General features: G+C 60.9%; 2 protein-coding genes across 8 annotated transcripts in view; one reads left to right on the plus strand and one right to left on the minus strand.

The window, feature by feature from the left end:
- Positions 1–12,695: 12,695 nt before the first annotated feature.
- Positions 12,696–17,360, plus strand: RCOR2 (REST corepressor 2; the record flags this gene model as incomplete). Of its 2 annotated transcripts, XM_080817244.1 has the most annotated exons (12): positions 12,696–12,894; positions 13,657–13,713; positions 14,023–14,103; positions 14,313–14,365; positions 14,450–14,611; positions 14,729–14,853; positions 14,954–15,023; positions 15,100–15,315; positions 15,659–15,736; positions 15,872–15,929; positions 16,065–16,294; positions 16,391–17,360. In XM_080817244.1, 12 exons carry the CDS (start codon positions 12,768–12,770, stop codon positions 16,703–16,705), a joined length of 1,572 nt encoding a protein of 523 aa, XP_080673370.1. In that variant the 3' UTR covers positions 16,706–17,360. The 2 variants fall into 2 exon arrangements, with proteins under 2 accessions (XP_080673370.1, XP_080673371.1); XM_080817245.1 differs by lacking the exon at positions 16,065–16,294 and having other exon boundaries at positions 12,768–12,894; positions 16,391–17,304.
- The window catches only part of MARK2 (microtubule affinity regulating kinase 2), a 58,184-nt gene continuing 54,595 nt past the window's right edge, over positions 17,304–20,892 (minus strand). For all 6 annotated transcript variants that reach the window (XM_080817191.1, XM_080817190.1, XM_080817192.1 and 3 more), the window contains 2 exons: positions 20,489–20,533; positions 17,304–19,833 (listed from right to left, as the gene is read on the minus strand). In XM_080817191.1, the coding sequence (XP_080673317.1) occupies positions 19,473–19,833; positions 20,489–20,533 (406 nt within the window). In that variant the 3' untranslated portion in view covers positions 17,304–19,472. The remainder of the gene's footprint in view (positions 19,834–20,488; positions 20,534–20,892) is intronic.

The following is a 20,892-nucleotide window of genomic DNA, read 5'->3' on the forward strand; positions in this document are numbered from 1 at the left end:
AATCTGAATGTGCCCCCACCCTCCCCTTCCCACCCCCTGGGGAGCTGAGCCGCCTCCTCCGGGGCCTCCTCCCTTCAGGGTCCCTCCCTCCCCTCATCCTTTCCCTCCAGAAGCCCGCAGTTTGCCAATGGACACGCCTCAGTCCTTATCTTTCTGGACCTCCTTGCAGGATCGGACCTGTTCCTCACTCCTTCCTCCAAACACCGGTCTTTCCTTGGTCTTTGTGATATCCCGCAGGCCCCTGTTTCTAAAATGCACATCTGATCAGGCCAGGGATGCATTCTGAGGTCCCAGCCTCTGTTAGGATTTCGGGGCGGGGGTGGGGGGGGTGCTGCGTGCTTGGCCCCTGCACACCTTCCCTGGGGGTCCCCCTCTCCTTGCCAAGACTCTGGCCCCACTGTTCCCTTCACCAGAAACCCTCTTTGGTCCTCACCCCTAGGGTCCCAGGCTGGATACCAGAACCCTTTTCTCACTCTCACTGACATAGCCCGGGCCCGCTTTCTTGGGGGTCTCCCCATGCCTGTTCTCCTTCTCACAGCACCAAGGCCCCTCACTGTCACCAGCTCCCCCATAAGACCATGGGCTTCCTGTAACTGGGGGCTGTGATTCCCTCTTCCACATGGCATCGTGGTGGTTGCCAACACCATTCAGGGAATAAACTTCAACTCACTCTCTGAGATACAGATTTCCCTGGGTGTCCTGTGTTTTTGTACACTACATTTGGCAACCCTAACTGCCGTACCCCCAGGGCCCAGCTCAGTGTCTGACATGGCGTTCATGCTCAGTAAATGTTAGCTGAAGGAATCATGGTGGCAGTGATGGTGGGGGGCACAGGTGTTGTGGGGCCCAAAGGAAAGGCAGCAGGCTCCCTAGAGGTGACACCTGAGTCCTAGCAGATGGCGCCAGTAGGTCATGGCCTCACCCAGCCCCTTCAGAGACGTGCCTCCTGTAATGGGCTTGAATAGTGCCCTAGAAGATATGTTTGGTTTTTTTTTTTAAAGATTTTATTTATTAGAGAGAGAGAGAGAACACAAGAAGGGGGAAGGGCAGAGAGAGAAGCAGGCTCCCCGCTGAGCAGAGACACACACCCCCCATGCGGGGCTCTATCCCAGGACCCTGGGATCGTGACCTGAGCCAAAGGCAGACGCTCAATGACTGAGCCACCCAGGCGCCCGAATGGCAGGTATCCTTATATGAGAAAAGAGAGAGAGGTTGAGGTTTGAGACACACGCAGGGAAGGTGGCCGTATGAGGACAGACAGGCAGAGACTGTGGTGATGCAGCTAGAAGCCGAGGAACGAGAGGATTTCCAGGAGCCTTCATGGGACGGATGCTCCCTGAGAGGCTCTAAAAGGAATCAACCCTCCCAACACTTTGTCTTTGGACTTCTGGCCTCCAGAGCTGTGAGAAGTTGACTCGCTATTGTTCTAAGCCGCCCAGTGTGGGGTACTTTGTTAGGACAGTCCTGGGAAACGAATATGCTCTTTGGGCTCCATGTTCCCTAAGCTCCCTCTGTCAGACTTTTCATGACTCTTGCCCCCAGAATCCTCTACGGGACCAGAGCTCTTGTCCAGCCCATGGCAGCCCGCTAGCAAAATGGGCCCAGTGACCCTTACCTCCTGGCCTTTGTGGTCTTACCCAGTTCCCTCCCACATTAACTCGGGCTGACTTCTGTAATAATAAATTACTGTAGAAGTGGTGGGTGGGGTTTCCAAGATCTCTAAGATGAGACCAAACTAATGCCTGAGGCTCTGGGATTGGTCCCTTGGGGGCAGAGGCTGGGGTGGGAGGGAGGATGGGGTGGGAAGCCAGAAGTACAAGCAGCACCATGGAGAAGTCCCTATGGGGGAGAACTGAGGTTTTGCACCAACAGCTGACCCCACCTTGCTAACCAAGTGAGTGAGCACATTGGAAGAGGATCGTCCCACACCAGCCAAGAGTTCAGATGACTGAAGCCCCAGCCAACATCTTTTTTTTTTTTTAAGATTTTATTTATTTATTTGACAGACAGAAATCAAATAGGCAGAGAGGCAGGCAGAGAGAGAGGAAGGGAAGCAGGCTCCCTGCTGAGCAGTGAGCCCGATGCGGGACTCGATCCCAGGACCCTGAGATCATGACCCGAGCCGAAGGCAGAGGCTTTAACCCACTGAGCCACCCAGGCACCCCACCCAGCCAACATCTTGATGGCAAACCCACGGGAGACCCCAAGGGAGAATCGCCCAACTTCACTGCTGAGATTCTGACCCACAGAAGTGGGCTTCTTCATGTTCACATGCCATTCTCCCTATATGGCTTTCTGCGTCCAGATGTCCCCTTCTTACAAGGACATCAGTCATATTGAACCAAGACTCACCCTAATGACCACACTTTAATTTGGTTGCCTCTGTAAAGACCCTATCTCCAAATGAGGTCGCATTCTGAGGTCCCAGGGATTAGGACTTCAACACATGAATTTTGGGGAAGGCACAATTCAGCCTCTAACACCCCCAGGACCCTGTATTTAGGACCAAGGTCTTTCTACCCCTAATTCACTCTGTTTCCTTTTCTCTACCTCCCCCCCCCTCCCATTTTGGGCTCAGGACAGACATTACTAATCCCTCTTGGCACTGTTTCTGCTGAGGCAAAGTGTGGACACAGAGCCCCCTCATCAGCCATCTCCAGGCAGCCTGCCCACCAATGCAGACGTGGCGGAGGAGGAGACAATGGCCAGTAAACTCATGTTGAATGAATGACTGGATACATCTAACTATAAGAGTTCATAAGCCACTGCTTGTCTGCCTGTTCTGGGTTATCTGTCCCGGCAGGCTCACCATTGGGCCCCATGAGCCTGCTTTCCATCAGGAGCCGTAGCTCTCTTTTGTGGTTCTCATCTTAGGAAAGGTGGGTGCCTGGGGGCCATGACTTTAGGTCCAGAGTCCATGTCTGCCAGGAAAGAAACTCCGCTTCCCCCCTTCCTTTTGTTTGGAGATCAGCCAGAGTGCGAACACAATTGGTCTAATCCAGCCATTGGAATCCTTTGCCAGGGATTGGTTTAAGAATGGACCTGCTCGGGGTACCTGGATGGCTCAGTGGGTTAAAGCCTCTGCCGTCGGGTCAGGTCGTAATCCCAGGGTCCTGGGATCGAGACCCGCATGGGGCTGCCTGCTCAGTGGGGAGCCTGCTTCCTCCTCTCTCTCTCTCTACCTGCCTACTTGTGATCTCTGTCAAATAAATAAATAAAAATCTTAAAAAAAAAAAAAAAAAAAGGACCTGCTCAGGGATCCTTGGAAAAGGTTTTTTTCCCTGATAAAGAAAGAGGCCAAGGAGGAAACCCTGGTCCGGTGACCCTCCCCTCCTACTCTGGAAACTGTCCTCCGAGGATGTGATGCCTGGAGCAACTGCAGCTGCCTAGTGATCATGAGGGGAACCTGATGCATGGAAGAGGCAGAGCTGAGGGATGGAAGCCCCGGGGCTTGGTGACCATGAAGCTCTGTTAGTGGTAACCACTGACCTCCACACCACCAGGAAAAGGCTATTCCCCCTTTACAGGAGAAACAGGCAAATGCATCTTAACTGAAAGGATGTGGACACGGGGATATGAAAACAGGCCTCTGTCATCCGCTGGCTTGAGGTCAGTCCCAGCTCTGGCACTTTCAAGTTGAGTGATCTAAGGCAGGGCATCTTCGGAAGTCTCAGGTCCTCACCTATAAAATGAAGATTTCTAGGGGCACCTGGGTGGCTCAGTTGGTTGGGTGTCTGCTTTGGCTCAGGGTCATGATCCCAGGGTCTAGGGATGGAGCCCCACATTGGGGGATCCTTGCTTAGTGGGGGGGCCTGCTTCTCTCTCTCCCTCTGAAACTCTTCTGCTGTGCTCTCTTTCTGTCAAATAAATAAAATCTTAAACCAAAAAAAAAAAAAGGAGATTCCTAGAATACCTACCTCGTGGGGCTACTGTGGAGGAAAGTGAGAAAAACCAGGTAAGGCATTTTTTTTTTCTTTCTTTCAGGTAAGGCATTTTGCACACAGTGGTTGGTGCCTATAAACATTCATTTGCTTATTCATTTGCTAATTTATTCAACCAATCAGACCCGCTACTACGCACTTGTATTAATCTAGAATCTGGGCACGTGGCTGTGAACAAATAATTGGTCATCAAATAAGTTGGCTGTTATATGATTTTACTAAGTTGGCTCTTGGGGCGCCTGGGTGGCTCAGTCGGTTAAGCAACAGCCTTCAGCTCAGGTCATGATCCCAAGGTCCAGTGATCGAGCCCCACATCGGGCTCTCTGCTCAGCGGGGAGCCTGCTTCCCCCTCTCTCTCTGCCTGCCTCTCTGCCTACTTGTGATCTCTCTGTCTGTCAAATAAATAAATAAAATCTTTTTAAAAAGCGCGTAATTCCGGTGGGATAGTGTTGACAGATGTGCTGCTTCAGAATCTATGGTTGCAAGTGACAGAAAACTGAAATCAACAAGGCTCAATCAAGGGAATGTATTGGCTTGTATGACTAAAACTTCAGGGGATCAGTGGCTTCAGGTGAGTTGATCCGGCAGCTCAACGATGTCACTGAGAAATCAGTTTTTTCCCCCACACTCTCTTCATGGTGCCATCCACAGTGTTGGCTTTCCTTGGTGATCAAAGATGGCAGCCAGCACTCCTGGCTTAGCTCCCTGGCCTTTGTTCCATATTTGCAACATGCTAATTGGTTTGCTAGTCCCCTTCCTGAACCAATCATGGTGTCCAGGGCCTTGGGAAAGGCTGACATTGGGGTTCAATGGCGCCATATGGATCCTCAAAAGAGAAAGGCAAAGTGGGAATGGATGTCGGCAGGTCAGACTTTCCGTTTTTTAAGGTTTTATTTGTAAGTAATCTCTATACCCAACGTGGGACTCGAACTTAAAACCCTGAGATCAAGAGTTGCAGGCTCCACCGATTGAGCCAGCCAGGCACCCCGGGAGGTCAGATTTTGAAGGATATAGGTCATGATCAGGAGCTGGAACTTCAGCCAAGGGTAACAAGAAGTGGAGGACTGACTTGATCAGATTGGATTTGAGAAAGATCATCTTGGCTGCTGAATAAAGAATAGATTAGAAGGGAACAGGACAGGAGGCAAGGAGGCCAGCTGGGAGGCTGGCTCAGTGATGGGGTGGGGGACAGCCGAGGGGGAGGGGATTGACAGAAATTGGAGACTGATGGACTTGGAAGTGAAGCAGAGAGAGGTGTGAAGGGCGATGTCTCTGTCTCTATTTTGGGTAAGGATGGGAAGGGGAAGTGGGAGGGGGACAGGAATGCAAATGGCTGGTCAAGAGGCTGAGATCTGTTTTGGACGGGATGAGCACGAGGTCCCTGAGATAACCGCCGGCAGATACCCAGAGGGCAGTCGGCTGGATATGGCGGTCCAGAGCCTGGGAAGGGGGCCTGGGCTAGAGGTGGAGGCTGGAGAGTCCACAGCCCGGGAGTTAAGGATGTGGACTGGATCTGAAGCATCAATGGTGAGCATCAGGAGGCAGGCAGGAGGGGAGACTGGGGCGGGGGGCGGGGGGGACTCACATCCGGAGTGGGACGGCCCTCTCTGTCCAGTCCTGCTCAGACAAGGAGGGAGACCGTGCCTGCCAAAAGTCCTTTGCATTTAGAGAAAACAGCCACTGGTGACCTTGGCAAGAAAATTCTCTGCGGAGTGGCAGAGGGTGAATCCGCACTGCAGTGGGTTGGGGAGTGAGTGGGAGGTGAAGACAAGGATAAAGGGTGTGAACAACTCTTTTAAGACGCCCAGCTTGAGAGAGAGAGAGAGATGGAGAAGGCAGCAGTAGCTTAGCTGAAAGGGACAGTCGGTGGATGGTGAACAGGAGACGGAGGGGTGCGTGTGTGTTGGTGTGCTGGTGTGTGCGTGGGGGTTACCTGCGGACCCATCAGTGGAGGGGAAGACCCAGGAGCCTGGGAGTGAGTTGGCCTTGAAGAGAGAAGATGCAGGTGTATCTGGGAGAGGGAAAGAGCTGAAGCTCTGGGTGTGTGGGCAGGCCTTGGAGGGGGCTCCTCCCAGTGGCCTCAATTCTTTCTGGAAGTGGGAGGCGAGGTCGTGTGCTAAGAGCCCTGCAGCAGATGGGGCAGTCGGGGAGGAGTGGGAGGGGGCAGGAAGGGTGCCGGCTGCCGGGTCAGGAGCCCTGCATGTGCCGGGTTGGAGCCGACTTGCTTGCGGGAGCCAGCGGTCCCAAGGGAGGGGCCGGGCGTAGGGCATGCAAATAGGTGGGCTGGGCCAGCATTTCCAGGGCAGATGGGGCACCTGGGGCACGAGGTGGGGCTCAGCAGATGGTGAGCAGACCTGCTTGGCTGGATCAGAAACAGGCTAGAAGGCCCTTGAATCCCGGGCTGGGAGAGAAGTTCCAACTTTGCCTGGAAGGCAACTGGGATCCATGGAAGGTTATTGAGCAGGAGTGGGCCACGATACAAGCAGTACTGAAGAATCTGTATCCAGAGGGGTGCCTGGCTGCCTCATTTGGAAGAAGATGGGACTCTTGATCTCGGGGGTTGTGGGTTCCAGCCCTCTAGATTGGGCATAGAGATTACTTAAAAAAAAAAAAAAAAGAATCCGGGGGCACCTGGCTGGCTCAGTTGCTAGAGCGTGTGACTCTTGACCTTGGGGATGTGGGTTTGAGCCCCACGTTGGGTGTAGAGATTACTTAAAAATAAACAATCTTGGGGCGCCTGGGTGGCTCAGTCGGTTAAGAATTCCACTCTTGACTTCGGCTCGGGTCATGATCTTGGGGTTGTGAGATCGGGCCCCGTGTTGGGCTCTGTTCTGGGCATGGAGCCGACTTAGGATTCTCTCTCTCCCTTTACTCCCCACCCCACTCACTCTAAAAAAATAAATAAATAAATAAAAATAAATTTAAAATCTTAAAATCCGTATCCAGCTGTGTGTGCATGATGAATTAGAGAGATCAGGCTGAAGGCGGGAATCTGAAGTGGTTGGTGGATGGTTCTGAAGGATGTCAGGTGTCAGAGGTCACAGAGGAAGAGTTTTTAGCGCTAGAGGTCAGACCCAGGAACCCTGGGGGGCAATGGCCTTCAGGCAGTCCACAGACCATGGGCTCCTTCAGAGAGCAGAGAGGGGATTTCCAGTCCTGCTGGTGGGTGCTCCAGAGGACCCTTAATTTCAAGGGAAACCAGCACTGGTAGAGGTTCTAATTATAGTCCATCTGAGATGATGTGGGACCTCCCAATACTCAGATACCAGCATTATCGTTCTCTTTGAGAGATGGACACACTGAGGCTCAGAGAGGCCAAGTGTCTCCCCTCAGGCCACACAGCAGGCAAGAAGCAGAGCCAGGACTCACCCCAGATCTGCGCTCAGTAGCCCACACTGCTCCTGCACTTTCCCTGTTCCCTTGTTTTTTGTTTTTGTTTTTTTTTTTTAAGATTTTATTTATTCATTTGAAACATTCAGAGAGAGAGAGAGAGAGAGAGAGCATGAGCAAGGGGGGCAGGCAGAGGGAGAGGGAGAAGCAGACCGATGTGGAACTTGGTCCCAGGACCCCAGGATCATGACCCGAGCCCAAGGCAAACGCTTCACCCTCTGAGCCCCCAAGTGCCCCACTTTCCCTGTTCTTGTCTCCTCTGCCATTTCTCTAAGGGTTTCTGCTCCACCTGACTGTGTTCTGGGAGATTCTGGTGGCCCTGGGCCAAGGAGCTTTGCTGGGGATTGGATCTAAAGCTCAGTGGTCCAGCGTGGGGGTGGGGAGACCTAGATCCTATACACTTAGCCCAAGAGAATGGGCCCCTCGGGGAGCCAGGCTCAGTCTCCCTGGGAGGACATTTGCGGCCAGGCTAAGGCAGGACCCCTCAGTCCACGCTGTCACCGCCAGAGGGCGCCAGCTGTCACCCAGGTGAGGGCAAGGGGAGGCCCCCTTCCTGGCTTCCGGAGAAAGGGAGCTGGCTCCTGGGTCTGGAAGCGCTCCCCACCCCCCACCCCTTGGCAGGGTCCAGGGAGCTGTCGCCTTCTTCTGTGTCTCTCGGAATGAAGGTCTTGCTGACCCTTCCTCCCCAGTTCCTGCTTTGCCCAGGGAGTCAGATTTCCTCCGCGTGGGTGTCAGGAAGCCTGGGGTCTCCTTGCTGACCTCCTGCCTCCTGCTCTGCCCTCCCCCAGCACCACTCCAGATGCTTCGAGGGCCTCACCTCGTGTACCTCCCTCCTCTCGCGGCCAAAGCGCGGAGGCAGTGCCAAGCACCGGATCGTCACCTCTGTCACCTTCTCTCAGCTCCTCACAGCCCTGGGTGGGAGTGTGGGCTAGTGCGGGGGACCCTGTGCTGGACCCAGACAGGGGGAGGACAGCGCCCTGGGCCCTCCAGGGGGTTTGGGGAGCCGGAGGAATGGGATTCCTGTCTGGGCAGGATTGAGGGGTGGGCGTCCAGGGGGGGAGCCCCCCCCTTCCATGCAGGAGGCCGTTTGTCCTTTCCATTTCCCCAACTCCATCTCCCGGCCCCAGGCCTCCAGTCCAGGGAGGCACCTCCCCCCAGGTCCCCCCAGCGGCCCAGCCAGGTTTCACCTTAGATTCGGCCAACCTCCCTCCCCCACCCCAGGGCCCGCCCGCCTGCCTTCCTCCTTCCCCGAGCTTAGCCCCTTGGCTGTGGCTACCGAGGGCCTGGCCGGGGTCCCAGGCACCACACCACAGCGGCCAGCCTTGCTGGGCCAGAACTCCGGGACAGTCCCAGTCTGTCTGGCAGGGCTGCGGGTTCAGGATTGGCTGGAGCTGCCCCCGCCTTTGGGAGGAGGGAGACGTGCGAGGGGAGGCCTGGTAGCTCTCTCAAGGTCACCCTGCTTTTCTCTCCCAGCATCCCTGTTCAACCTTTGTCCCTCCTGTCTCACCTTGCAGAGAGAGGAGGCAAGATGCCCCAGGGGCGGAGGACAGAGGAGCCCAGGGAAGAGGATGCTTGGGGCGGGGGGGGGGGGGGGGGGCGGCTCCTGGCACTTATTCCTTCAGCAAATACTGAGTGCCTACTGTATGCGAGGCGCTGAGGGCACAGGGAACACAGTGGACACAATCCCTGCCCACAGCCCAGCAGGGAGACGGACAGGAAATAAACAATCACACAAATAATGTAAACTCATGTCCCTTAGCAGTGCGGCAGAAGCCCCAAGCTGGGATTCGGTCTGGTTTCCCTGGGGATCTCAGGGGTGAGGGGTCTTATCTGGCCTAGGAGAGGAAGGCAGGGCGGGTGGATTTTCGGAGGCCCGTGGGGTGCGGTGGGGGTGCTCCCCCCCCACCCCGCCCGGGGCTGAGCAAAGCCTCAGTTTCTTCCACTGGGAAATGCAGGAAATAAAGGTGCCCCGATCGCGGGCTTGCTGCAAGGCGATGGGCTGCGTCCTGGCCTACAGCCCTCAAAAAGAAGGCACTGTCATCCTTCCCGAAGAAGGGTGAGTGGGAGCTCACCAGTGAAGATGGCGGGGAGGTGATTCCCAGAGACCAGCGGCTCTCACAAAGCTCAGAGGTGGCCTCAGGGAGGTGAGGGACCCCAGTTCCAGGGCCGTGCTACCGAGCTTTGCTGGCCCCTCTGCCGCCTAAGGCTGGAGGAGAGGAGGGGCTGGTCCCTGGGCTGCCTCTCTGTCTCTCCCCTCCCACACCCCCATGTTCCTGGCCACGTGGCACCTCTGCGCCCTGGGCCTGGGCTGAGGGAAGATGATTCCTGACCTGGAGGCTGGGGGAGCCAGGAAAAAGTGGGTGGGATTTGGGGTTCCACTGAGATCAGGTCTTATGGAGGAGCGGCTCGCCCCGCCCCTCGCCCCACAGCCCCCCGGGCGGCAGGGAGGGGGTGCTGTCTCTTTAAGAGCCTTCAGGCTGCTGGGAGCAGATGGCCAGGCCGGCCGGGGCCCCTTGTCCTTTGTGTGGCTTTGCACAAAAGAGGGGGCCAGCTGGGGAGGGGGCAGAGGCAGCAGGTGGGAGGGTGGGGCCTTGCCCCTCCCCCTCTTAACTCCATTGCCCCTGGGAGGGGGCTGTTCATTAGGAATAAGCCTCCTCTCTGGACGCCTTGGCCCCCACAGTTGCCCCCAAGCTCCTCGGATACCTCTCCCTTGTCCTGTCCTACCTCCTGGGCAGAAGCTTCATTGCACCAGGGCCTAGGGACTACCCCCCACCCCTACCAACTCCAAGGAATAAGCCTCCCCTCCTTGCCCCTAACCTCCAGAGCAGAATCTTTCTGGGGCCCTGAGCTCCAGGCTCTAGGGAGAAGTGGGAGCAGAAAGAGATTCTTAACGGGGGCGGGGTGGAGGGGAGGGTGGGGGGGAGAGGGGGACGTGAGATGGGGGGATGCCAGTGACTGGGGGTACCTGGGGCCGCCCTAGAGGAGGAAGGAGGCCAAAATAAGTATGATGCTGAGGCCTGGGGGTGAGGTCTGGGCCCTGTACCCTAGCTAGGTATTAGCCCAGAAGGAAGGCAAAGGTAGGGGGACAGGGGTCCAACTGAGGCCCAGCCTAACTGTAGGCCCCCGGGGTGGGCAAGGTGGAAGACTCCGTCATATGGGAGAGGGCTGCCGCAGGCAGGGCTGCCGGCCAGCCAGGAGGGGGTTGGAGGCGCAGGGCACCAGGAGGTGGCACCTTGCCACTCAGGAGGGGGGTCAGGCTGGGAGCCTCTTTTCATCTTGGAGCAGACCCCCTGAGGTCAGACCTGCCCTCGGCCCATTTATTCTCCTCCTTTGTCCAGACCTCCCTCCCCACCCTGGGGCTTGGTGCCCAATCCATGATTTAAGAGGAGGAAAAAGGCTCCCTAGGTCTGGACCGAGGTGTGGCGGGCTACGTGGCCGCGGGCTGGGTGGCCCCATGTGGCCCGACAGCGCCGCAGCCGGGTGGGGTGGTGCCTGACTTGCCCGGACGCCTCCCAGGAGCCCCCAGGACCAGGCGGCCCCAGCCGGGTCGTGGCCCGACCACAGGACCCCGGCCGGCTGGCCGCAGGCAGCGGGTGGGGGCGGGGATCCCTGGCTGGGCCCCGGGTTGCTTCTAAATTTAGGAATCTGATTACAGAGTGGCCGAGAAAGGGAAGGGAGAGGAGGGTGCTAGTCCAGGATCGGCTCGGTCTGGGCACAGCGGGGTGTGCCCGGTGGAGGTGTGTCTAGGAATCTGGGGCTCCGGGTGGGAGGGGCGGCAGGCGGGGGCTTCGGCCTGTGTGAGCTGCATGCAGCACGTGCCCTGGGCGGCAGGGACGGGCACGGGCGCAGCTCGCGGGCTCCGAGCCGCCGCCGGTGTGTGCGCTGGCTCTTTGTGTGCCTGGCAGGGTGGCTGGGTCTGGCTTTGAAAGTCTCTGCCCACCCCCTCCCCCATCTCCGTCTGTGCCGCTCTACCCGCTTCCCGGTCTGTCACTCTGCCCGCGCTGGTCCTGGGGGAGGGGGATGCTGCTCCCAGCTGGGGTGACAGTGAACCCAGTGGGGAGGAGACCCGGCTCCTCCCACTCCCTGCGGTCCAGACCTTCCCCTACACCTCCCACTCCCCAGTCCTCGGCCCCTTATGCCACTGTTTTGGGGTGCATTCTGCAGCAGTTAAATGGAACTGAGGTGACCCCTGGGAACCCACAGATGCACCAGAAGCTAGGCTTGGGCCCAGTAGCTCTTGGAGGAATTCATTCCTCGCCTGTCCGGCCTCCCATCCGCTCTGGCCCCCAAGGGCGCAAGAGGGAGGGGGTCCCCCCTTGCGGAAGGGGGGGCGGGGAGTTCCTTGGCAGGAAGGGAAATGGAAGGAAAAGCTGGGCTCCACCCGGGCGGGCGGGCAGGCGGCCTCAGGGCCCCCGGGGCAGGCGGCAGTAACCCGAGCCCACTGGTGTGCTGGGCTGGTGTGCGCGTGGGTGGAGCTGACCCCCGGCTACTCCTGGGGGGCAGCCGGGGTCTCCCCCCAGGGGCAAGTCCGGGAGCCCCGGGGCCCCGCAGAGGGAAGCGCTCTCCACCCCGGCCCTGACCCCACCCCCTGGAGGTCTAGCCCCGGCCCCCAGGCCCCGCCCCCCGGGCCCTCCCTCCCACCCCAGGGCCAGATGTTCAGCTGGCGGAGGCATCGGCTGGGGGAGGGGTGCTGAGGCCGCAGCCGGCACTACTTCCCTGCCAGCAGCTTCATTGTGTGCGCGAGGAGCGAGCGGCGGCGGAGAGCGGGCGGGCGAGCAGCAGCCCGAGCGCGGCGGGGAGAGCGAGCGCGCCGGGGAGGGTGCGAGGCGGCACCCGCGGCTGCGCTCCGCCCGCCTCCCGGCAACTCTGCCCAGCGCGGCGCGCCGTGCGCGCCGTCCCGCCGCCGCCGCCGCCACCGCCGGGACCCCGCCGCCTGCCGTCGCAGGCAGGGGTCTGGTCGGGACAGGGGTCCCCGCCCGGGGACGGGGGCATCCCGGTGCAGCCGAGAGGCGTGCAGCCCGCGGGGGGCGCCACTTGCGCCGCAGCGCCCGCCCGCTCAACTGCGTGGGCGTGAGGGCGTTGGGGCCCCGGGGCGCCCCGAAGGCAGGGTGCCCCGACTTCTCCGGGGGAGCCCCAATCCCGTGGAGCGTCCGGAGCGAGCGCGCCCCAGCCGCACCGGACCTTGCGCTCATCCCCCGCGTACCCCACTTCTGCACAAACTTTTCTGACGCCCTCGCCCGTGGGGGTCGCGGAGAGCGCGGAGCTGTCCGCAGGGCTCCCGCCCCGCCGGACCCCGGCCACGCTGACCTCTCCTGCCTCTCGTAGCCTCAGTGGCGACCTCTCCAGGCCGGGCCGGGCACGGCACTCGAGGCGAGCGCGGCAACCACCGCTGCTCTCCGAAGGCTCCCGCGCCCCCCGGGGCAGCTGGGCGGGGTAATGCCCTCGGTGATGGAGAAGCCGAGCGCGGGCTCCGGGATCCTGTCCCGCAGCCGGGCCAAGACGGCGCCCAACGGCGGACAGCCCCACTCGGAGGATGACAGCAGCGAGGAGGAGCACTCGCACGGTGAGCCCGGCGGCCTAGGGTTAAAGGTGCACCGGCACCGGGGACGCGAGTGGGGCGGGGGGAGAGTTACCGACCACGGGCGTTTGCGACTCGTGGCTCCTGCCTCCTAGGACTGGAGCCTCTGGCTGGCTTCTTCCCCAAGCCCGGGGTCTGCCGGCACGGGGAGTCTGGAGGCTGGGCCCCTAGCTGCCGAGGAGGCGGCCCTGCCCACCCCCGCCCTGCCCGCCCTGCCCTGCCCTCAGTCTCTGAAGGACTCAGGCGGGCCTCCTTGGCGCAGTTTGGGCCGCTCGTACCTTGCCACCTTACGGGGGATTGAGGTCTGGCTGGGGCAGGGGCTGGAAGGACACTTCCACACCGAGCTGTGAGGCTCATGTGGGGAGGAGCCTTGGCTTCCCTGCAGGGCTATGGTCCAGGTCTAGGGGCAGCAGACCCCCCTCCCCACCCCTCCACCCCCCTCAGGAACAAAGGGCTCTGCTTGGCCTGGGCTCTAAACTGGCCCCTTGTCCCCACCACCACCCCGCCCCCCCACCCCCTCCACTATGGGCTATGACTAGGCAGGGTCTCTCATCTTCCAGTTTCTTCTGTGGCTGAGGGTAACTGAGGGGAAAGATCAGGGAAAAGTGAGCCTTCTAGAAGGTGAGGGCCCTGGGTGGTCAGGAAGGGGAGCCCTGGGCCAGCGCCCCCCACCCCCTCCCCGCCACATCCTCCTGTCCTCCCCCCCTCCCTCCCTGGAGTCCTGACTGCCTCCCCCTGGCTCCACAGACAGCATGATCCGCGTTGGAACCAATTACCAGGCCGTAATTCCGGAGTGCAAGCCTGGTGAGTGGCAGGACAGGCTGCGAAGGGAGGGGAGCGGAGGGCCCATGGCTTGGCCCTGAGCCCCACCTGGGGGAGCCCTTGGCTGGTGCCCACTGGGAGGACAGGCAGGCAGGCAGGCGGGCGGGGGTGGGTAGCCCGTGGCATGGGCTTAGCTTTCCTGCTCTGCCTTCCTGTCTGGGTCTCTGCCCCTTCTTCCCTCCTGGGCCTCACCTCACAGGCCCCACTTCACCGCCACCCTCCGGCCAGGGGTCCAGACCAGCGCCGCTAGGCTGAGCCGAAGGTCTTCCCCTTTCTGGTCTTGTGTTTCAGAGAGCCCGGCCCGCTACAGTAACAAGGAGCTGAAGGGGATGTTGGTGTGGTCGCCCAACCACTGTGTGTCAGATGCCAAGCGTGAGTGGGCAGGATCCGGGTTCGGTCACATCCTTGGGAGCTGGGGGTTTGGGTTCATGCCAGTCAGTGACTGGGCTGGAGGCTTAGGTATGTGGGTTCAGCCCCTGCCCTGGGGCTCAGGCTCGGGGGCCTCCCTCCATCTGGGCAAGCCGGCTTGGGTCGGGAGTGGTAACCCCTTCTCCAATACCGGGCCCCTCCCATCCCCGCAGTTGACAAGTACATTGCGATGGCCAAGGAGAAGCATGGCTACAACATCGAGCAGGTGAGCCTTGGCCGTAGGTCTCCGGGGTGGGGACGGGACGGTGCTGAGGGCAGCTGGGCTGAGGTGTTCCCTCTCCCGGGCCAGGCACTGGGCATGCTCCTGTGGCATAAGCACGATGTGGAGAAGTCGCTGGCCGACTTGGCCAACTTCACCCCGTTCCCTGACGAGTGGACCGTGGAGGACAAGGTGCTGTTTGAACAGGCCTTTGGCTTCCATGGCAAATGCTTCCAGCGGATCCAGCAGATGGTAAAGCCCCTTCGCCCCAGCCAAGCGGTTCCTTAGCCCTTCTGGTTCTGATGAGCCTGCCCCGGGGAGGGGCGCAGGGTCTGGGGTGAGCCCCAGCTTCTGGCATTGCCCTTCTAGCTGCCCGACAAGCTGATCCCCAGCCTGGTGAAGTATTACTACTCATGGAAGAAGACCCGCAGCCGGACCAGCGTGATGGACAGACAGGCTCGGCGGCTGGGGGGCCGAAAGGACAAAGAAGATAGGTGGGGGTCTTGGGGGGCCTCGGGGGAGGGCACACTGACCTCTGGGGAGGGAGTGGCCCTGGCCTCTGCCTCACTCCCTTCCGGGCCCCTGTGTCAACAGTGATGAGCTTGAAGAGGGCCGGGGAGCCATTAGTGAGGGAGAGCCGGATGCTGGAGACCCTAAGAGAGAGGTGAGGTCTGGCCCTGCCTACCCGCCTGCCCTGTCCCTGGGCTCCACACCACTCACCCCTCTCCTTTCCCTGGCAGCCTCTGCCCTCTCGGCCCCTGAATACCCGGCCAGGCCCCGGGAAGAAGGAGGCCCAGGGGTCTCAGTACCGTCACCACCCGCTGCGAACCCGACGTCGCCCACCCAAGGGCATGTACCTGAGCCCCGAGGGCCTCACGGCTGTGTCGGGAAGCCCAGACCTTGCCAACCTCACTCTTCGAGGCCTTGACTCGCAGCTTATCTCCCTCAAGCGCCAGGTGGGGTCTTGAGAGAGGAAGGGGCCGTGGGGAGGGGGTGGTGGGCAGCCCAGGGAGCTACAATTTTGGGGACAGCTGGGGTATAAGGGGAGAAGTCTAGATGCCCCGACTGCCTCTGCCCCATACTCTAGGCTTCTGGGTAACTGGGTCTTCTTTTCTGGGGCCTTTTGAAGAAACCCCTCTGGTCCACAAGAGGGGGACAAACCGCATGGGGCGGGAGGGGTGAGCTGGGTGGTCGGTGGGTGGCCATGAGCCGTGTTGGTGCAGTCCAGCCGTGGCCAGAGTTGGTCTTGGTGGCCTCTCTGGCAGGAGAGCTTGATGGGTCATTGCTCGGCCTTCTCAGGTACAAAGCATGAAGCAGACCAACAGCAGCCTCCGCCAAGCGCTGGAGGGGGGCATCGATCCACTGCGCCCCCCGGAGGTGAGGGGGCTTCAGGCCTGGGTGCAGCAGGGGCTTCTCCCGTGCTCCCCAGGGGAGCCGGAAGGAGAGCTCTGGGGGGCAGGGCCTTCTGTTTGCATAGTTTTGAGTCCAAAGGATACATTCTCTGCTCTCCAGGCCAACACCAAGTTCAACTCCCGCTGGACCACCGATGAGCAGCTTTTGGCCGTACAAGGTGGGTTAGACTGGGGGGGTGCATGGAGAGCCCCAGGAATCTTTCCCCACCCTCCAAGGAGCCGGGGCAGAAGGGAAGGGAAGGAAATATTTCTAACAGGGTGTTCACACTTGGCTGCCTTCTCAACCCTTGTAGCCATCCGGAGGTACGGCAAAGACTTCGGGGCTATTGCAGAGGTCATTGGAAACAAGACCCTAACCCAGGTGAAGACCTTCTTCGTGAGCTATCGGCGCCGCTTCAACCTGGAGGAGGTGCTGCAGGAATGGGAGGCCGAGCAGGATGGGGCCCCCGGAGCCCCAGTCCCGATGGAGGAGGCTAGGAGAGGGGCTCCCTTACCGGCCCCAGCCCTCGAGGAAGACGACGAGGTGAGGGAGTGAGAGGAGCGAGGGTTGGAGCCGGCTGCGGTCTTAGGTGGGGGCGAGGCTGTGCTTGAGCCTAGTCTCCCTTCTCTCACCTCTCAGGTGCAGATCACCTCCGTCTCGACGTCTGTGCCCCGCTCGCTGCCCACTGTGCCGCCTCCGCCGCCGCCTCCCACCTCGCTGTCCCAGCCGCCGCCACTGCTGAGGCCGCCTCTGCCCACGGCACCCACCCTGCTCCGCCAGCCGCCCCCACTCCAGCAGGGCCGGTTCCTCCAGCCCCGCCTGGCCCCCAACCAGCCCCCACCACCTCTCATCCGCCCTGCTCTGGCTGCCTCCCGCCACGGTGCCCGGCCCGGCCCTCAGCCCCCACCCACCCTGATTGGAGCCCCCCTGGAGCCTCCAGCACCCTCACTCTGAGCCCTGAGGCCCTCTACCCACCAGAGGCTCCAGAACCCCATTGCTGGCCATCCTTGGACACCTCTGGCTTCACTGAGGACGGAAGGGACTAGAGCTCTCGGGCAGGTCTTTCGAAGTCCCAGAGCTGCCAGTGGGCACAGTCTGGACCTGTGGGCTCTGCGGGGTTCTGGCAGCGGAGTCTCTCGGTGCCCACCCCAGCCAGGGGCTGGGGCTCAGGGGCCTTCTGAGCTGGCCTGAGGGTCCTTGCTCTTTCTGGCTGGGGCTGGAATGGCTGCCTCCTAGTCTGCTGGGGCTTGGCCTTTGGGTCTGGCCCTTTGTGTTGAGGGGGTAGTGATCTTAGCTTGGGGGATGGGGGAGAGGACAGCCAGCCTTGGCTGTTCTTCCTCTTTCCTTTCTTTTAGCAATAAAGTCCGGGTGAGGTGGGGAGGGGGCTGGAGGGGGGAAGTGGGCAGAGAGGTTCCTTCGGGGCCTGAGTGTGGCAGAACTGGATGGGCAGCTCTCCTGTCTTCTGGAGCCTGCCGAGAAGTGCCGAGGAGCTCTGAGGGTGCCCACTGGACCCGAGGCCTGAAAGCTTAGAGAAAGGAGGCTGGGAACATATGCAGACATGGGTTTATTTTTCAATGTTTTTAAAAAATAAATAAAATCTTCCACGTTCACCGAGTGCTCTCTCTTCCTTCTGTGTGGAGGGCCCTAGGCTTTGCTTCCTGTCTGTGCCCTGAGGATGGGAGGGAGCAGCCACCCAGCACTGGCCTCCCCCAGGCCCCAGACAGGAATCCATTCTCTCCTGCAAGGCTGGCGGGCTGAGCCACATCTTGCCCAGGGGGACTGGGTCCCTGCCCGGCTGGGAGAAGAAACAGGAGGAGGCAGCTCAGATTCCAAACATTCTCTTTATTACGTGTTTGATCCAGAGGAGAAACTAAGTGCGGGTGTGGGAGGGTGGGTGGGGAGGGGCCACCTTGCCTGGGAGCCCCTCCATGGGCCACCACCCCCTCTGGGAGCCAAGCCATGCCCTCCCGGCCCCTCAGAGCACCCGGGCTGTTCCACTGGGCAGGAGGGGTGGGGAGAGAGGAGGAGAGAAAGGGGAGGGAGGGACGGAAGGAGGGGGAGCCCTTGGTCGGAGCCGGAGCCTGAGCCCAGAGCCCGCAGCTGGGGCTTGGGGCAGGAGGGCTGAGGTTGGCTATGCCCCTTCCTGGGACCCTAAGGGCTTGACTTGCCACGGAGCCTGGGCTGGGAGTGGGGGGAGGGGGGTGATGAGTAGGGTTGGAGTCATCATAAATCAAAAAAAAAAAATAAAAATAAAAATAAAATAAAAAATAAAACCCATCACAAAAAAATGTACAACTCAGGTGAGGGCAGGGGCAGCCTCTGTGCAGGACCCCCCTCCCCCAGTTTCTCAGGAACAGAAACAGCAGAGAAATAAATTAAGGGTTGCAGCGGCCGCCACCAGCCAAGCGCCCATAACCAGCCACTCCCACGCTGGCCGAGGAGGTTAGCAAGCTGGGAGTCACTAGGCCGATCTGTCCCCCCACCCCCGGGGGAGGGCAGAGGCTCCCGGCCCCCCGCTGCCCTATCCAGCCTCCCACCAGGCGGCCGTGGAGGCCCTGGGCAGTGTCTCCTGAGAGGAGGGGCGACAGTGTCAGGAAGAAAAGGCAAGGCCGGGAGATGAGTGGTGAGGGGAGTCACTGCTAGGGAACTAGCTGGTGCCCAGATTAATGCCAATGAAGGGGGCAGGGGAGAGGAATGGCGAGGGGCTGTGCTTTCAGACAAAGGCTCTCCCATAACGGAGTGCCCAGCATCCCTGTTCCGGAGACTAGCAGCCCAGGCGGCCCCCTGGGGGCCGAGGAGCCTATCTGCCCTGCAGTCCCCTCCCCTCTCCCGGGGCGGGGGGGGGGGGGGTGTCAGCCTCCCGCCTTCTGCCCAGGAGGGGTGGGAGAAGATGGCACAGACTTTTGAGGAGGGGAACAAAAGTCCCCACAGCAGCTTGTGGAAGGAAATGCCCAGCTCTGGGGAAGGAGGGGCGGAGGGTACAGTGTGTGGGGGGGGGCCGGAGCCCCGAGCCTCGCCTGCCAGCCCAGGGCAGCCGCCAGCCCCCCCCCCAGCCCCCCCCACCTCAGGGCTGCGCAGCGCCCCGCCCCTGGCCCCTGGCCCGGCCATCCAGGCCTCTAGCCCTGGGGCCTGAGGTCAGGGGAAGGCCACCTCTGGTGGTTTGCTTGGAGGGGAAGGGGGGGAAGGAGAAGGGAGAAGCCCAAAGTGGGCCTGGCGGAGGGCCTGACAGGGAACTCCACCACTCTTGCCTGAGTGTCCCAGCCCTGAGCCGCCCTCCCGGGAAACCCCACAGATCCAGTCTCGACTGTCCCAATGGGGCAGGGAGGAAAGGTGGCCGCTGGGATTTTTTTTTTTTTCTTTTTTCTTTTTGGTAATAAAAAATTTCTTGGTTTAGGCGAAATACTCTGTGCAACCGCAGTACCGAGGGGGAGCCCTGCCCCCCCACCCCTCCCTCCCCTTCCTTTGCCTCCTGTGGGGGAGAGGGGGGAAGGGGGACTTTCCGGGCAGGGGTCAATGTTGAGGGGAAAGGACCGTCTCCTGTCCCCCCCAAACATGGAAGAAAAAAACCAAGAAGGGCGGGAGGGGAGAAGTGCCAGCAGGGGGAGACACGGCAATCCGCGTCCGCAGTCTCGCCCGGGTGGGTGGGAGCCCGGCCCAGCAGCCGTCCGGCCGGCCCGCCTCCGGCGCCCCCCCCCCCCCCCCCCCCGCTCCCGGCAGCCCGTTAAAGCTTGAGCTCGTTGGCTATTTTGGAGGCAATGTTTTTGAAGGCCATGGAGGTGCCCGATATCCGCTTGAATCGGACCCCGTTGAGAGAGAGCCGCGGCAGTTTGCACACCTCCATCTCCCACTGCACGAAGTTCTCGTGGCCCGGCGCCCCGTGCATGCACAGCAGCATGTACTTCTCGTGCAGCTCGCTCTGGCAGCTGTTCGCGTCCAGCACCTTGCGGATCTCCCGCATCATCTCGTTGGGCTCCATGGAGCTGGTGGTCTTCATACTCCACGTGAAGCGTAGAGAGCGCGGCTTGGCCTCCCGGAACTCCTCCTTGTCCTTGTCATTGCCTCCGCTGCCCACCACGTGAGGTCTGCAGAGAGGCCAGAGGGGGGGTCAGGGCGTGGCCCGGGGCACCCCACCCACAGGAAAGCCACCCTGGCAGCCGGCACCCCCGAGACCAGAGAGGAAAGAGGGGGGTGCCCCAGAGGCGACAGTGCCGTGGGAGGGAGCATCAGACCTGGTGGGGGGGCGGAGCAGAGGGAGGATGAGGGGGGTGGGCAGTTTTGTGACCTCCGTCTCTCAGGGAGGGCAGAGAAGGGGAGGAGAAGCCAGGCCCTGGCAGGGGAGGGGAGGGGAGGGCGACAGTTCCATGCTTTTCTCTGATGAGCGGAGAAATCAGGGAGGAAAGGAGAGCACGTGCTCAACAGCCCTGAGCGGTTCACAGACGGGACAGAAAGCAGCGGCTGAGGTACAGAAAGGAGAGCTGGTCGATGGGTAGGAATCTGTAGCCCCAACCGCCCAGCCTAGGGCTCCTGCTTCCAGAAGGCACCGGAGCTGAGGAGAAGGGCCCACACCTACTGCGGCTGGGGCGTGGGGCTTCTCTGAGGAAAGGGAGGCCCCAAGACGGTGGGGACAGGGCAGAACCACCGGAGGAAGAGCCGGGGGGCAGAAGGAGGAGAGGTGCGGGAGGCTCGTGGCAAGCCCGGTGGCCTGGGCAGGGCTGGTGCTGGCTCCAGCCCTCTCACCTGAGCGTCTCCACTCGGTCTTTGCTTTCAGGTTCATTCAGGTTCCTCAAAAAACAGAGCGAGGGAGAGTTTAGTGCTGGGACCTCTCGCTCCTTCCACCGCCGCAGACCCGGGTGAAGGTGGGTCTGGTGAGGGGCCACTGGTGGGTGAGCGGGACCCTAGCTCTGAGGCCACTTGCCCACCACCTGGCAGGCCAGCACGGCCCTGCAGCACCTCACACCGGCAGCTGGACTGTCCCTCTGCAGCAGGGAGCCCAGCGCCCCGGGCCTGTCCCTCCCCACGCTCCCAGAGATGTGTGCTGGGGAGGCGGAGCCTCTGGTCCCGGGGAGGAGGGGGGTGCGGGTGTGCACGCGCGCTCGGAGCACACAGCCGAGGCACGAGGCAGCTCCCCCGCCAGCCCACGG

Source organism: Martes martes, assembly GCF_963455335.1.
Source record: "Martes martes genome assembly, chromosome: 10".
NCBI lineage: Eukaryota > Metazoa > Chordata > Mammalia > Carnivora > Mustelidae > Martes > Martes martes.